General features: G+C 56.9%; 1 protein-coding gene across 3 annotated transcripts in view; it reads left to right on the top strand.

Annotated features, from left to right (window-relative positions):
- Window positions 1–16,189, top strand: part of TRAPPC10 (trafficking protein particle complex subunit 10) — a 78,067-nt gene that overhangs the window by 48,177 nt on the left and 13,701 nt on the right. For all 3 annotated transcript variants that reach the window (XM_059392466.1, XM_059392465.1, XM_059392467.1), the window contains 10 exons: window positions 3,450–3,596; window positions 4,248–4,362; window positions 5,130–5,206; window positions 5,974–6,065; window positions 8,203–8,343; window positions 8,662–8,774; window positions 11,467–11,981; window positions 12,749–12,890; window positions 13,924–14,082; window positions 14,858–15,087. In XM_059392466.1, coding sequence (XP_059248449.1) covers window positions 3,450–3,596; window positions 4,248–4,362; window positions 5,130–5,206; window positions 5,974–6,065; window positions 8,203–8,343; window positions 8,662–8,774; window positions 11,467–11,981; window positions 12,749–12,890; window positions 13,924–14,082; window positions 14,858–15,087 — 1,731 coding nt within the window. The remainder of the gene's footprint in view (window positions 1–3,449; window positions 3,597–4,247; window positions 4,363–5,129; window positions 5,207–5,973; window positions 6,066–8,202; window positions 8,344–8,661; window positions 8,775–11,466; window positions 11,982–12,748; window positions 12,891–13,923; window positions 14,083–14,857; window positions 15,088–16,189) is intronic.

A 16,189-nucleotide genomic window follows, 5' to 3' on the forward strand; every position in this document is an offset into this window, starting at 1 on the left:
CACCTGCTCCAGAGACTGGTCAGAGCCAGGCACAAGAGGCCATCATGGTCAGTCTGAGCAGGGGCTGCATGTGGTAGAAGCTTCCAGATTTACCTGGATGAGACAGGAAAGGGGTGCCTTCCTGGCTGGCCACTCGGATCTGTGTTCTGAGGCTCAGGCAGCAGAGGACAGAAGCCGAGGCATCGCTGAGGAGTGTGACTCAGGGTCCCTGAGTGCTTGCTATGTTCCAGAAGCTCTGCGGGGGTTGTCGCGTGACCCGGAGCCGCGAGGACCTGATGTGGAACAGCAGCAGGGATGGACAGGAGGACAGGTCAGTGCCGGAGCTGTTGCTGAGGAAGAACCGCTGAGGGTCGGTGGCTCTGGGGACAGAAGAAGGACTGGCAAGTGTCGTTCAGGGGCCGGTCGGCGGCCTGCAGGGCGCTGGGGTAAACGTGTCCCGGGGGCGCGGCCTGCGGACAGGGAAGAAGCAGGTCGCTCCTGACCCGGGAAAGCCACAGTCCAGTGCACTGAGCCAGCTGTGGATACTGGGGGTCAGGGCAGTGTCGCCAGGGCGTCCAAGAAGAATGTTTGGCTACAGGAGCATCGGGGACGCAGAGGTCCTCTCCCAGCGCGGGAGGTTCAGCTCGGCTCAGCGGTCATTTTCGTGGCACCTTCTCTGTGCTGGGAAAGGCTTCCAGAGGCGGCCTTGGAGGGGCGGGGTTCCAGTCTTCCGTTCGTCAGCTCTTCCCAGGGCACCCGGGTTGTGCCAAGCAAGTTTTCATTCCCGGCACTTGTTTCCAGCAGGGAGCGAGAGACACCAACCCCCGTCCCAGGGGGCTCACGTTTACTGCGGTGAGCAGGCCGCGTGAGAATGCACCAGGTAGCCGTGGTTTGTGGTGGCCAATGCGAGAGCGTGATGAGGGCAGAGGCATTTCCGCGAAGGCACTGAGAGGGCGCTCAGCTGGCCCTCGGGGTGAGGCCGGGCTCGCCGGCCAGGCTGCAGAGCTGTCCGAGCCTGGGATATGAGGCGACCCGGAAGTGTCTGTGTGGTGCCCTGGGGCCTCGGCTGTTCCATGGTCTGGAAGGAGTCGTCGTTGGGTTAGAGGTCGGGGTGCCATGAAACGTGTGGGACCTGGTGGGGCAGAGGGCGGGCGGAGGTGGGAGCAGCGCCAGGGGCCGAGGTCCTCATCCACCCAGGAGGACCCTGTTGAGAACTGGGGCAGTTGGGGAACATTTTAACTGAGTGGATTCGAGAACAGTCTACTCAGCGAGTCTTCTGGATGTCTGTCTATATGTAAAAGTCAACCTCGATCTCATACCAGACACAATTCCAGAAGGGGTTTTGAACCAAACATGAAAGATAAGATAAAGAAGCTTGTAGAAGAGGATATGGGAGACTGTCTCTGTGACCTGGAAGTTAGCAGATGTTTCTGACACAGGACTAAAAGGCACTGACATAAAGGAAGCGAGAGACCGGCTAGACTGCGCTGGCATCAGACCTTGTCTTCGTGGGCAGTTGGTCCGTGGCGGTTGTGTGTTCTCGGCCCCTCGCACAGCTGCTGCCGCCCACTGCGGCCGCTTTCCCCGCACCGTTTGCCGGGGCTCACCAAGGTGGCACCTGCGTTTTGCAGAAAGTGAAGTGTCTAGTCTTCCCCAGAGGAGGGCCTCCTGTCATGCTGTGGGCCTCTGCGGAGCCTGCGCGTGTCGGGATGTGCCCTCTGCACCTGCTCTCCGGACCTGCTCTCCGGTTCTCTGCTGCTACCCGTTCTCCCTGCTCTGGGACAGTGACCCATACGTGCTCGGATCCCAGAAACCTGCCAGGCTGCACCGGGCCCCTCCGTGTCCGCTGCCCCACGGCCCCTCCCCGTGCTCCCCTGCAGTCCTTCTCAATGCTCCCCCCTGTGGCCCCTCTCAGTGCCCCCCTCGGCCCCTCTCCGCGGCTGCTCCCTGCTCTGGCTGCAGGTCTTCCCTTTCTGTCTGTGGGATCATCTGAGTCTGAAGCCCCATGTGTAGCCTCGGTGCGTTTCCTATACTCTCGCCGGCCCAGGAGACGCTTCTGTGGAACAGGCACCTGCGAGGAGTGTCTTGTGAGGTGACAACCCCCAGAATGGGCGGTACCCGGGAGCCAAGAGGGCCCGCCCTGCTGGGACTGGGGAGGGAGGGACGCACCCTGTCCTCATCCCTGGGCTGCGTCCTGCCGCGTAGCTCCTCTCTGCACCCCTGGCATGTGGCCCACTGTCTGGGCCGGAGGGGCTTCTGATGGTGTAAATGGTTTCCAGGCCCATTTTTCTTCTGGAAGGATCTAAGTCATCTTTCTCATTTTGCAGAGCCGGGGCATTTTGGCTTTTGGGGAATGTAGACACTCCGGTTCCTTCCATTTGGTTGTGGGTCCTTGTGTTTGTGTGCTCAGTGCTCAGGGTGTGTCAGAGGAGTCTTTCGTCAGCACTGGGCAGCGTCCCTTGTCAGGTGACCCGATTCTGGAGTCCTAACTGGGGTACTGGTTGTAAGATCCCTTGTGGGATTCGTGCTGCCAGGAAAGCAGTCAGGCCTGCCAATGTGAAGTGTCGTGATGCCGTCGATGGGGAGACACGTTCCTGTTTCAGAGATGCTTTACTGGGGGGAAAAGTGCATCTTCGAATCAGACGTGGACAGTAGGCGCTTTCTGTATTTGCGATAACAGTGTTTCCCTTGCTAGTTTTGTACTGGGAGGGCTCGGGTCCATACGGTGGCGGGAAGGGTAGCGTCCCGGACCTGGGGCTTCGGTCTGTACGGAGGCAGTGGCGGGGAGGGTAGCGTGATGGATTTCGGGGTCCGCCACCCCCTGTGCAGCAGCCCCGCCCTGTGTGACCGTTCTCTTCTGTATCGGTGTCCCTCGCTGTGGTCTCCTGAGTTATTTTCAGGCAGATGTGAGCCTTCTTGTTTATTTTTTGAGGGTAATGGTTCAGAGTCTGTGTCTGACCAAAGGAAACCGTTTTTTAGACATAATCACACCTGAAAACTGAACGGATTAGATAATGGGTGTCACCTGATGGCAGTCTCGGGCTCAGGGCTCACGGGTTGATGTGGTCCTCCCTAAAGGGGCCCAGTGCCGTCCCAAGATGCCAGCTTCTGCCCTTCCTGAAGTGTACCCTTCAGACCTAGAGTCAGAGGTGATGGTCAGCCCTTTGTGCAGCCGCCTTTTCTCAATAAGCTTTTCAGAACATCCTACTGAAAGTCACGTCCCTCCCAAGGCTGTCATTATCATTGGGAACATAAAACCCAAAACCGTGATTGAACGTGGATTACCCCTTTTCTCTCCGGAGGCGAACCGACGCGGTCACGGCCATGTGCTCTGTTCGTTCGTGTAGCCGCACAGATGGCCGAGCTGGGCCGGGTCGGTGTTGGGAGGGGCTCACCGGGGTGCGGGCCGGGGTGCGGGGCGAGGGTGTCTCCCTCCGGCTCTGTCTTCACGCCCGTGCTGGACCTTCCAGGTGTCCGTCCCGCCCGGCGCCCTGGACTGCTGGGTCTTCCTCAGCTGCCTGGAGGTGTTGCAGAGGATCGAAGGCTGCTGTGACCGGGCGCAGATCGACTCGAACGTCGCCCACACGGTGGGCCTGTGGAGCTACGCCACCGAAAAGGTGACCGCGTGGACGCAGGCGTGCATGTTGTCTGGGCTGTGCCCTTGGGCGGGTGGCCGGAGGACGCTGTCTGGAGGAGTGTGGGTCGCTGAGTCGTCACACGGGCAGTGCCAGTCACCTCTGGGTGGTCTCGTAGTCGGGAGGCCCAGGATGGCTCCCGGCCAGTGTCACTCTTCAGCGGACACCCAGCGCTTGCCCCGTTTGTGCCGAAGACATTCTGCGCCAGGAATTGGGGCGGGAGCTGGGGGGGGGGGGATCAGAGAAGGGGGACTTGGGAAGCGTCATGTAGAAATGAAAGTGGCTTCTGCCTGAGTGACAGACAGTCACCCGGTGTGTGCAGCAGATGCCCTGCCATGTCAGGTCGTGGGGTGCAGACTGGGCAGGGGGCCTCAAAAGCCTGGGACTGAGCAGGCAGGTGAGCTGCGTAAGCCGAGACCAGCAGCCCCCGGACACTGGGAATTGCCGCGCGGGCCGCGTGAGGGTGAAATGGTCCCTGTGAGATGTGTTTTTGTGTGCAGGTGAGAATTACTTGGATCGGAAGGCTAGGTTTCTTCTAGAATTTAGTTGGATTTTTACTTTTATGTTCAGATTCAAAAACTCTCTGCTGACTGCTGTTGCCAGTTACTTGAAATTGTGGGTTTATCTCCACAGCTAAAGTCCTTGGGCTACCTGTGTGGCCTTGTGTCAGAGGAAGGCCCTAACTCAGAGGACCTCAACAGGATTGTTGATCTTTTGGCAGGTTTGGGAGCTGAGCGACCCGAAACAGGTACGTTCTGATGTGTGTCTGTGCAGTGGGAGAGGCGAGGAATTGGAGTGTCCATTGCATCGGGCTCGTTTAATTCAAGTTCTGACCATGAACTCGCCCCCCGCCTTGGGAAGTTACACTCCTTGTTAGCTGACCACATGAATGTGTAAGATGTTATTTACCTTTTACTAACGTAAGAAATGTTAGACATAGTTTAAGAAATTGGAAGGGTTTTAAAACTACTGCTGGATTTGTCACAGGCTTCCACAAGCCCATGATGGCTTTCCGCGGCCTGTGTGCCGTCAAGGCACACCCATGTCCCTCTGAATCCCAGGGGATCTAGTTCTGGAGCAGCGTGGTCAGACAAATCCTTTTACCCCATAAGCGACTCATAGGTCAGAGAGCCCTGTGGAAGGAGCCTTGCCGATTCTCACAGGTGTAAACCAAGTGGCAGGAGTGAGACGGAGGTGAGCCTCGCTGCGGCCCCGAGCACGGGGGGACGTGTGACGCTCACATTGCCGGGCTCCAGCCTGAGACACGTGTGATTGTTGCAGAAGTGATGGAATTAGGAACTCTAGTCTCCCTCGAGAATGAAATCCTACACACAGGGTTGAGAGTCTGTCGTGGCTGTCCTCCTCGGACAAGCACAGATGTAGTGGCGTGGGTCCATGTGCGTAGCTGTTGGTGACTTCCCAGGCAGTAGCGAACCCCCGGGCTGTGGCATTAGAGGGTGAATGTGAACTCGTGACCTCACACAGAGGCTGAATAGACTCTTCTTTTTGTTCAAGCCAACACAGCTCAGAGTCCTTACAAGAAACTCAAAGAAGCGTTGTCATCGGTAGAAGCTTTTGAAAAGCACTACTTAGTAAGTATTATGGACGGTGCCTGTCTACCCGGCACAAAGCAGCCTCTCGAAGACTCCGCTGTGACGTGGCCTTGGGCTAGGGAACGGGATGGTATTGGGGACCACCTCCTACTGGCCTTTATGTTTCTCTGAGGTGCCCAAGGGACCCGCAGGTGACACCGGGATACTTGTTGTTCGAGAAACGTTCGTTAGTATCCTGGTGCCATAAGTAGGCCTAAGAGCATCTTTGTTTATTTATAATTTTATTCAAAGTGGCATTGCTCATTCAGTAGAATAGAAATTATAAGGAATGATAATGGGTTTCTGTGTACCAAAAAAAATGCTTTAGACTCAAACCGAGGTGTTGTGCTTGATTTTTAAAAGATTTCAATTCGGAGAGCCCGTGGGAAGCACAGTGGGGCAGGAGCTGGGTGGGCCGGCCACACTCCTGACACACGGGGAGCCTGGGAGCCGTTGACAGAGCATTTTTGTCCCTGTTACCCAAAACGTGAGAAGAATCGTAAAAATGTTGCCCACGTTCGGAAAGCACCTTGCGACGTTTAAATACTCTCGCCCGCCGAATTTGTGTTTCAGTTCTTTCGACACTTCGTGATTTATGTGCACGCGAACGACTTTGTATAAATCACACGTTCCGTAAAAACACGAACGCAGATGCGAGGTGAATAGTAATGTTGAGAACAAGGTCTTCTGCTTCGGCATCGGTGGGTCAGTGTCAGATCTGGCCGGTGGTGAAGTTCGGGCTGACGCGGGCGTCTCCTTTCCCGCAGGACCTGTCCCACGCCACCATCGAGATGCACACGAGCGTCGGGAGGACCCGCTCCGCCAGGCTCGTCGGGAAGGACCTGGCCGAGTTTTACATGTAAGTGACCATGCACGCTGCTTGGAGTTTCAGACATGTCCGTGTGCAGTATGAGAGGGTCTGTCGTGTGGGGTTACTATGAAGGTTCATCGATGTGTAGAATGAAAAATGGGGGACCTGTCAGCCCGTCGGCGTCAGCTTTGTTTCTCCATTTCTCCTGAAAACCAGATGGAGAGATTGTCAGCTTGTACCCTTAATATCTGTCACTGATCTTTGTGTTTCTTTTATTTAATTAAACTAATGTAACGTACTTTTTTAAAAAAGATACTATATACTTATTTGACGGAGATCACAGGTAGACAGAGAGACAGGCAGAGAGAGGAGAAAGCAGGCTCCCCGATGAGCAGAGAGCCCGATGCGGGGCTCGATTCCAGGACCCTGAGATCATGACCTGAGCCGAAGGCAGAGGCTTAACCCACTGAGCCACCCAGGCGCCCCCACTGTAACGAACTTCTATATGCAGGTGGTGTTAAAACATACATGATAGCTAATATTGTAGTTTTATTTAATGAGAGGATTGGGAGGAAATGGGAGCTTTCATCCAGTGGCAGAGATTCGGATGCGGATTCTGAAATAGTCTCTCCTCTAGCATTTTCTCTGGCTCGTGTCACTTGCCTCATGGGCAGATGGAAAGCCTGGAGGTCAGCGGTTACAGTCCCTGCGTGTGTTCTGTGTGCACGAGTGGGTGCTCTGGGCCGAGGGGGCGATGGTGTGCACATGCTGCGAACGTCCCCTGGCTCGCCCCAGCTTTGGGGCTGGGGGCTGGAGAGAAGACTCAGAACTTAGTGTTTTTCTCACGGGTTTGATAAAGTCAGCCTATCGAAGGGAAGAAAGCCTGGCTGGCGGTGTGATTGCCATTCAGAACCCTGGAAAGGAACAGAAATTCGAAGGGAAAAGATAAGTTTAAGTCATCTCAAGTGTGTGCTTGAGATGCTATCTTGACATCTGTAATTAAAGTAATTTTATTAGCGGAGACCAGAAGACAACTTTAACTGATACAAGCAGCTGCGGAGGGATTCGGGAGCATCTGAGTGAACTTGCTGGTTTCCAGACTTGGTTGGGGCAGCTGGCCAGTCACACGCCCGGGGATGGGCAGTCAGGGCTCAGACTGGCGCGGCGGAGTGTCCATGTGGGGAAGCGGAGGTGTGTTCAGTCCGTGGGGCAGAGGGCCGCGTCCGCTGCTGCTGGGAGCTGAACCCGCGTGGACGCCCGTGCGTTCTGAGCCCCGCCGGGAGCCCCGGGGGATGGCACTGGTGTGGTCATCGGAGCCTCGGTCCTGGTTCCAGCTTGACCCGCCGGGGGGCTGAGGGACGGCCTGTAGGGCCCCTGCTCTGGAACGTGAGAGTCTTCGGCCACAGACAGTAACAAGAAGAATCGAAGCTTCTGACCCCTTTGAAACGCGGGCGCATAGAACTCTCGTCTCTCTGAGAGTAGCGCGGAGCACAGAGGGGTGTCCCCACAGGGAGCCCGGAAGGGGCGAGCACTGGCTCCGTGTCAGCCTCTGTCCACGTGCTCAGTGGAGGCCCCGCGGGGAGCACGGGTCCCACGCGTCCCTGAGGCTTCGGCCGGCTGTCCTCAGTTGTGCTTTAAACTTGGTTTTGTTCTGGACGGCTTGAAGGTCAAAATCGGGACTGCAAGGTCCTCTCTTGGGTGCCGGGTGTGGCTCTTTAAACTCTTCGTGGTTTTCTGGAACGCTCTGAAGGCCGCTCAGGGCTGCTGGCCTGGGTTTCCGAGTCGTTCCCAGCTGCACTCGCAGTCGGGCCGTCGTCCGGACTGCGCTGTGCAGCACTGGGTGTGGACTTCAGGCTCCCCTGGCTGACGGGCTCTGTCCCTGTGCACAGGCCCCACCTCGCTCTGCCCTTGGCGTTCTTGTGGTTCAGCTCGAAATACTGAGCCGTGGCCTTTACTTCCTCCTGCTGAGATTCCCCGTGGAAGCTCTGCGGCGAGTGTAGGATGTCGGGCGCGCCGTGCGGGCCAAGCACGAGCCCGGCTGTCGGTCCGCTTGCTGACCCCTCCCCTGGGAGCGTCAGGGACGGACCGGGATGGCGCAGTGGCGTGGCGTGCGCGTGTAGAAGGTGGCGGGCCGGTGGTGGTGACCATGAACCGTGACGAAAGCTTCTGTTTGTCAATTTGCAAGGAGGAAGAAGTCTCCACAGAAGGCGGAAATCTATCTTCAAGGAGCACTGAAAAATTACCTGGCCGAGGGCTGGGCTCTCCCGATCACGCACACAAGGAAGCAGCTCGCCGAATGTCAGAAGCATCTCGGACAGACTGAGAAGTATCCTTTAAGTGTGGCGTTGCCGTGCGGTGGGAGATGTGCTGTCTGTCTCTCTGTCCTAGGCAGCGGCGCCCACGGGAAGTGTTCAGTAAGCACCTCAGAGGGGGAAAGCCTGCCTTGCGCTGATGTCCCGTGTCATGTGGAAGTGAGGTGCCTCGTCCACATGTCCGGCCTCTTTCTGAGTTCCTTATAACTGAGACAGAAGGGAGAGTCCCCACCGGGCTGCCCCTGGAGGCCCTGGGGACCGTGAAGCCGCAGGCGCCCGGCGCCAATCAGGGTGGGGTCCTTTTGCCAGACCCCTTGACTCCCCCCCACCAGCTACCTTCAGACCAGTAGCCTTTTGGCCAGTGACCACCACCTGACGGAGGAGGAGCGGAAATACTTCTGCCAGGAGATACTCAGCTTTGCCAGCCGCCAGACAGACAGCACAGGTCAGACTTGCTCTTCGGAGGGCTGCTAAGAAAGAACCTTTTTTTTTTTTTAAATTTTTGTTTGTTTGTTTATGTTGAAATCTAGTTCTCGTGTGGTGTTCTGTTAGTTTCAGGCACACGGTGAGTCCAGACCTCTCCACGGGGCTCAGTGCTCACTGCCACCCTCTCCCCATGACGGGTGCACTCGTCCCCTCCCCCCCACCGCCCCTCTGGCAGCCACCGCTTTGTTCTGTACTTAGGAATCTGTTGTTTTGTTTGTTCCTTTGTTTTGTTTCTTAAATTCCACGTAGGAGTGAGAGCCCATGGGATCTATCCCTTGTCCTTCTGAGAGAGACTCTGCTTTACCAGCTGACTGCCCAGGTCCGAGTGAGGTTTAAACTTCTTGTTGTGAAATTCCTGATGCTCTGGGAAGCTGGAAGGGCTGACCCGGTGCGTGCTGCTGGCTCACCGGCTCGACTGCACCGCACCGTGCCGCGCCGCACCAAACCTGCGTCTGCTGTCTTGCTACTGGGCTTTCCGTGACCCACACCACGTATCACACGCCACCCTGGGGCCGTCTTGTATGGCCTTCTGACGCCAGGGGCACCCCCAGACCCCAGAGAACAGGGTTCTCGCTTGAGCTGCTAGTGGCCTATCTTCCAGTCTCCCTCAGCGACTCAAAAAATGTGTCTGTGAACTACGTTTGCTGGAGGCCAGTCTGGGACCCCGTGCCGCCTCCGAGTGTTACAGCTCGGTTCTCTTGCGACTTAGAACACTTCTTCCCGTCTCTGTTTCATTCTCTCACATACCGGCTTTATTGAGTAGGATTCTCCCATTTGCAGTGTATAGTTCAGTGGCTTTTAGTGTATTCACATACGTATGTGTAGCCGTCACTCTATAGTCAATTCTAGAACATTCTTATCCCTGCCAAAAGAAGCCCCATACTTATTTCTTACCAGCCTTCCTCCTGCCGCCGCCCCCGCCAGCCCCTGGCACCTTCCATCTGTCTCGTGTAGGTGGAACCCATACCGTAGTGGTCCTTTGTGACCTGCTCTGTCACCGAGCATCATGGTGTCGAGATTCACCGTATTGAGGCCTGGGTCAGTGCTTCTTTCGTCTTTGTGGCTGAGCATCGGTCCACTGTGTGGACGGACCCCTTGCTGCTTATCCATTCAGCTGTGTGATGTCTGGGTTGTCAGATGCTGACTTTGTAAGAGCCATCGGGCCAGTTAGCTCATAGACCTTCCCACCTTCTGGAATTGGTTGACCGTCTCCTCATAGGAGCATCCCCCTGGGGAAGGTAGGTCTGAGTGGCCCAGGTTTGGGCTAACGATTTGCCAGGTTTATTTCGTAGATGGTGCTGTGTGGGGAGCTCAGTTTATGTGACATTCAGCTCCTCGTGTTCCGTTTGTCCCGAAGAGTGCCTGTTCAACGTCGTTCCTGCCTCGGTCCCCTCGGGCTGCTGTCGCAGGGTGCCACGGACTGGGTGCTTGAACAACAGCGTGACTGCTCCCGGCTCCGGAGGCTGGACGTCCAAGGTCAAGGTGCCGGCATAGTCGGTTTCTGACACTGCGTCCCCTCCTGACTTGCCCTGACGTGGCTGTAAGACAGACAGAGACAGACATGGGCTGGGTGTGGGCTGGGGAAACCGGGAGGAGATGGAGAGGGGGTGCTCTGCTATCTCCTCGGATAAAGACACAAACTCCTCCTGCCCAGGCGTCTCCCAGAGGAGCGGCTGCGTGCACTGGCACTCTGGGGGCTGAGGCACTCACTCCCCCAGCACGGCCCCTGGCCGTCGCTGACTCCCTGCCATCCAGGGCTTCCAAAGACATAGCAGGGGTCACTGACCATGGGGGTGTTGCGTCCTCACGCCTAGCTGTCTGCGTGGTCTTCTTAGGAGCAGATGGCACTGGCTGGTCTTTTTAGATCCTTAAATGTGCCCCAGTGGTTGTCGGTAGAGCCGTGGGCCGTGTCTGCTTTATGTGAGGTGTGTGTGAGCCTGGGCACACGGGCTTCTCCTGCCGCGTCCCTCAAGGTGTCCGTACGAATAAGATGCTCTGTGACGTTTGCGTCCACACTGGTCTCTGCGAGTCCTGTCTTCAGTAGATTCGTGCTCAAAGACGCCGACCAGTCCGGCAGCCTTGTGGGTCTCAGCGAGCTGGGCGCTTACAGAACGGAGGCCGGAGAGGGCTGCGAGGCTTGGGGTCCGGGAGGCAGGGCTCCCCACTTCCTTGGCTGGCTTCTCATGGGCTCTTGCGCACCTGGCTTGATTTCCGGATACGGGGGGGAACGTAGACACCCGTACTTGGTAATTTCTTTATGTAGCTGGGAAGCGGGTGGAATTCTCTGAAGCGGCTCCACGGATCGGACTGCGGACAAGTGTGGGTTTGGAATTCAGGTCTTAACGGACTGGTTTTCTCTTAGATTTGCCAGAACAGAGCATAGCTGAATCTCTTCAGACATTGGGATTTCTGGGGGCCTCTTTAAGATCGAGGTTATGTTCTACCTTTGACCAGGTAGTGCGTTCTGGTGTGTGAAGATGCTGTGGGGTTGAGGTTTGCGTCTGCCTCTTTGGACTAGCTCGGCCCGTTGGCCTGTCGTGTTGGGCGTGCTCCATGCTCCCAGCAGGTCTCCGGGCAGACCAAGGCCCTGCCGGCTGGAGGCGGTCTAGAGCGAGCCGTGGTAAGTAACTTGTGGTGATGTGCGTTTGCAGGTCAGAAGATCGTACTCCCTCTGCATTGTTTCGCACACCTGCGAGATCTGCATTTTACCCCATCCAACGCCGTGGTCCACGTGGGCGGCGTTCTCTCCGTGGACATAACCTTGTGCAGCCAGATGCCCATCCCCGTCCGCGTGGAGCAGATCGCCATCAACGTCCACTTCAGCATCGAGAAGAACAACTACCGGAAGACGGCCGAGTGGCTCACCAAGCACAAGATGGCCAATGGGGTCATTACCTTTCCAGCGGAGACCTCACCCCTCCCCGCCGCCCAGAACAACTTGCCAGCACTGGAGCTGTACGAGATGTTCGAGAGGAGTCCCTCTGACAACTCCTTGAACACGACAGGGATCATATGCAAAAATGTCCACATGCTGCTGAGAAGGCAGGAGAGCAGCACCTCTCTGGAGACACCCTCAGGCGTGGCTCTGGAGGACGGGGCCCACGTGCTCAAATGTAGTGACGTGACCCTGGAGCCGGGGCCCAACAGGATAACGTTCAGGACGCAGGTACGTGGGGGCGCGGGCGACTTTAAAGATGTTCAGGAAGGGTCTCGAGCTCACCAGAGCTGTTGGCGCTGGGCCTTACCTTGGCTTTTGCGTATATCCTCAAGTCAAAATACGCTGAGATTTTACAAAATCCTTGACGCTTAACGCGGTGTTACGACAGCTCATAGATTTTGAAAGAAGTTCTTAACATGGGTAATTATTTTTGCTCTCACTGGACTTAGACTTTTTTTGTTCCGTACTAAAATATACCGTCATTTGTTGAAATGACCCTGTAGAGGAGGTGGCCCAGTTCTGTGTTTCACTCGGCTTTCCTTTCGTGGGCCACATGGATGTCGGAACAGCGGCTCGGGGCCCGCTCTGATACCCGCCTCCCCTCAGCACCCCCTGTGAGTCCCGCTGACCGAGGAGGGCTCGGCTGCGGTCACGGGCGCGGTGGCAGAGGCTCGGTGCAGGGCTCAGAGCCTGTGCTGAAGGTCCCGTGAGACGCTTTGCAGAAAACAGTGCCAGAGGTGACGTGTATGAAATTGAAAACACGTTCTTGGAAGCAGAAAGGCAGGTTTAAGCATCCGTTACTGAGAAGACCCCCGCGAGAGACTCGGAGGGCGCTGGGGGACAGCCCATGCGCTGAGGTGGGGGCCCAGCGCCGCAGGGTAGGCGGGAGAGGGGGAGAGCAGCGGGTGTTGCCCAGAGACGGGGGCGCAGCCTCCCCTGGGAAGCCCGTCACAAGGGCGGGGGCTGACCGTCGCAACATGCGATTTTGACCCTAGGCCAAGGAGCCCGGGACATACACGCTGCGGCAGCTGTGCGCCTCGGTGGGCCCGGTGTGGTTCGTGCTGCCGCACCTCTACCCGCTGGTGCAGTACGACGTGTACTCGCAGGAGCCGCAGCTGCACGTGGAGCCGCTGGCTGGTGAGTGCGCCGCGGGGCCCGGCCGGGTGTGCGCTCCCCGCACGGGCCAGCCCCGTCCAGAGCTGCTGTCCTCGGGTCAAGTCCGAAAATTGGGAGGAGTTGGTGTAAGCAGATTAGTGAACCCCACGCGGCACTTGACGTGTCAGACACTAGGGAGTGAGTCTCTCGGTCTCTTGGGCCGAGTGGGATGTATTTATTTGGCTCGTTTCTTCCATTTGAGAAGAAATTCAAGGAAAGCACTTTATTTCTAGTTCATCTCTCCATGGTCCATACTGTTCTGATTGTAGAAGTCTCCTACGGCTACTGGGAAAGGCCCTCAGATGCCGGACAGCCTTTCGGACGGTTCCGTCGGGACCGCTCGTGAGAGGAGCCGGGCACCGCTGCTCGAGGGCCTGGGACGCCCCGAGCCAGACTGGGGACTGGCCGTGCGCGGTCCCTCACTCCGTCCCTCCCCTGTCTGCCCCCCCCCCCCCCCCCCCCGCTCCCCCCCCCCCCCCCCTCCTGGGTTCTCATCTCTCGGCTCCTTGCTTCTGCTTGTCCTGGCGCGGGACTCTGGGCAGCTCAGCCCGTCTCCGCCCCTCGTTCCTGTCTGGGGGAAGGCAGTAGCCACCCCATCCGCCTGGTGGTTTCTGAACCAAAGGTCCGGAAGGCCTCACCTGACGAGGCTGGAAGCAGTTCGGAATAGCACGGACAGGACACGGGATTCCGTTAGTCTGTTCTTCCGTGTTCTTTGTCTGCTTCTCCCTCCCTGACGTATCGGCGGGTGAATTCAGAGACATGCCTGCCCCCGGGAACCCCAACTCTCTCTTCGGTGCCGACAAGACTCGGGGCCTCTCGTTCCCAGCAGGCGCCCCCGCAACTCCGCGTCCGTGTGACTGAGATGAAAAGCAAGCCTGGTGGGGGAACTGGGAGTGAAGTGTGGACTGTTTACAGGGGACAGGTCTGCTGTGACAAGCAGCAGAGCGCCCTTGTGACCTCACCCGAGGCCGCTGCCGACGGACGGTGGTGCCGACTGCTGTCTTCTTCCCTTCAGATGGCCTTTTGGCTGGTATTCCTCAGAAGGTCAAGTTCACGGTCACTACGGGCCATTATACGGTAAAAAACGGCGACAGCCTCCAGCTGAGCAACGCAGAAGCCATGCTCGTCCTGTGTCACGCGGAGAACAGAGCCGTGATCTACTCCAACACAAGAGGTGAGGCGGCTGTCGCCCCGGCGAAGGCAGACTCGCGCCATTGTCGCGCACCCTGAGGGTGTGAGGCGGCCGTGCTCTCTGGCGGTGCCTGAGGACCGCCTCTCCCTGCGGCTCTTTCATGGCCATGTCCTGCCTGTCGCTGGGCCGGGAGCCTGACCCTGGGCGGGCCATCGTATCTGGGACGAAGAGCTGGTGGAGGCCTGGCGGCCAGGCAGGGCTGACCTTACTGAGGGCTCATAATGCAGCGTCACGGACTGGCCCCTGCTCCAGGACGGTGCCTTGCCACCTGCTACCTCCCCAATCCCCCTCACCAAAAGTGGAGACGAATCATCCTTTTTAGGTGCTGGCCAGAAGCCCTAGAAGAGTCCCGTCTCCCCTGGTCCGCAGGCATGCGGGATGGAGAGGGAAGGGTGCTGCTCCCCTTCTGGGTGGGAGCCGGTCTGCTCGGGGAATGGATTGGGACCATGTCGCGCAGGGAAACACACAGCACGTGGCGGGCCACACGGAAAGTGTCCCTTTTCTGTCGTCAGACTTAGTGACTGTTTCTGGTCTCCAGGCCGCCGGCTTATGTGGTATCAGTGTCTGAGAGGGTTTTGTTCCTCGTTTTCCGACCTCTGTCCGCCCCGCTTCATCCTTCCTGGATACGCTCTTGCCGGTGCCGGGGAGCAGTGGGAGTTGGGCGGGAACAACTCTGCTGGGCCTGTCACTGCCGGAAGGACGAGGAGCAGGGACGCACGCTGAGCGGGTTAGAAGTGACTTTTTCTCTCTTTCCTAGAAAAGGCTTCTGATGTGTTGCTCCGGGTCCAGTCGTCTGACAAGGTCACCAGCATCAGTCTGCCCGCTGCTCCTGCGTACCACATGATTGAATTTGAACTGGAAGTTCTGTCTTTACCTTCTGCTCCAGTAACCGGAGGAGAGAGCAGCATGCTGGGGACGACAGAGCCCCACAGGAAGCATAAGGACACACACAGAGCTGGCCACTGCATGGCTACCACGGACCACAAAGTAAGAAGGGACCAGGAGGGCGCCGCCGGTGCTTGCGGCCTTTGCCGGTTGTGCTTGTTCCGAGATGCCTTGTGTTCAAGTGGCAGGTTTCCCGTTCCTGACTCCACATCCCCTTGCTGGGTTTGGCATTTGTCTCTTTGAATCCCCCTTCTTAGACAAAGGGTACGCTTGCAAGGACAAAGGCAGGCCAGGTTCTAAGTTTTCTACACCAACTCAAGAAGGCAGGGTAGTTTATTGTAGGAGATAGGATGTTTGCCTAGAATGGGGAAGTCAGTTTGGGTCTGTAGTCCATTTGTCTTGGTACATAGGCTAGTGTGACTTCTGTGTCCGTGTGCTTCAGTTTCTGTCCACTGAAACGTTACAGCTTGGCAAAGAGGAAGCGCTGTCATTTTTATGCTTTGATGTTGGTGTTTATTGACAGTTATTTGAGAGATCGTGACTTCGGTCCCAGAACCACAGTCCTTAGCTCAAGGAATGTGTCACTACCATTGTAGTTCTTCAGCTTTGTCCATGTCTTGTAACACAAATGCCAGTTCTGAGAGCCTTTTCACCCAAAGGTAGAACGGTACATTCGTGGTCCCACAGAACTATACATATTTGCACTTTAAAAAGCTGCTGCCTGTGTGTTTGGCTTCCAGTCATTGTGAATCTAGGGACTGGGATCCTCCCCTCCAGGGCAATGACAAGTCTTGGCACACCCCTCAGTTGCTAGAAGGGATTAAAATTTCAGCAAGTCCTCCTGACAGCACAAAGGTTTGGAGCAAGAGCCAACACCTGGGACAGGAGTGAATGGTGAGACTCATCTCCCACACCAGGCTGCTCCTTTCAGACCAGGGGCGGCAGTTGTGCTGTCTGCTGTGTAGACACAGAGAGTCCAGCAGGATGAAGAAGCAGAGATACCTGTTCCAGGAATGAAGATCAAGCTAAAACCTCAGGGAAAAAAAATCCTAATGAAATGGAGCTAAGCAGTTACCTGAAAAGGAGTTCAAAGTCATGCTCATGAAGATGCTCACCAAATGGGAGAAAAATGGACAAACACAGCAGAACTTCAGCAAGGAGGTGGGAAGTAGAAGACTGTACCAGATCCAAGTCACCGAGCACA

The sequence above is a fragment of the Mustela nigripes genome, chromosome 2, assembly GCF_022355385.1.
Source record: "Mustela nigripes isolate SB6536 chromosome 2, MUSNIG.SB6536, whole genome shotgun sequence".
Lineage (NCBI taxonomy): Eukaryota > Metazoa > Chordata > Mammalia > Carnivora > Mustelidae > Mustela > Mustela nigripes.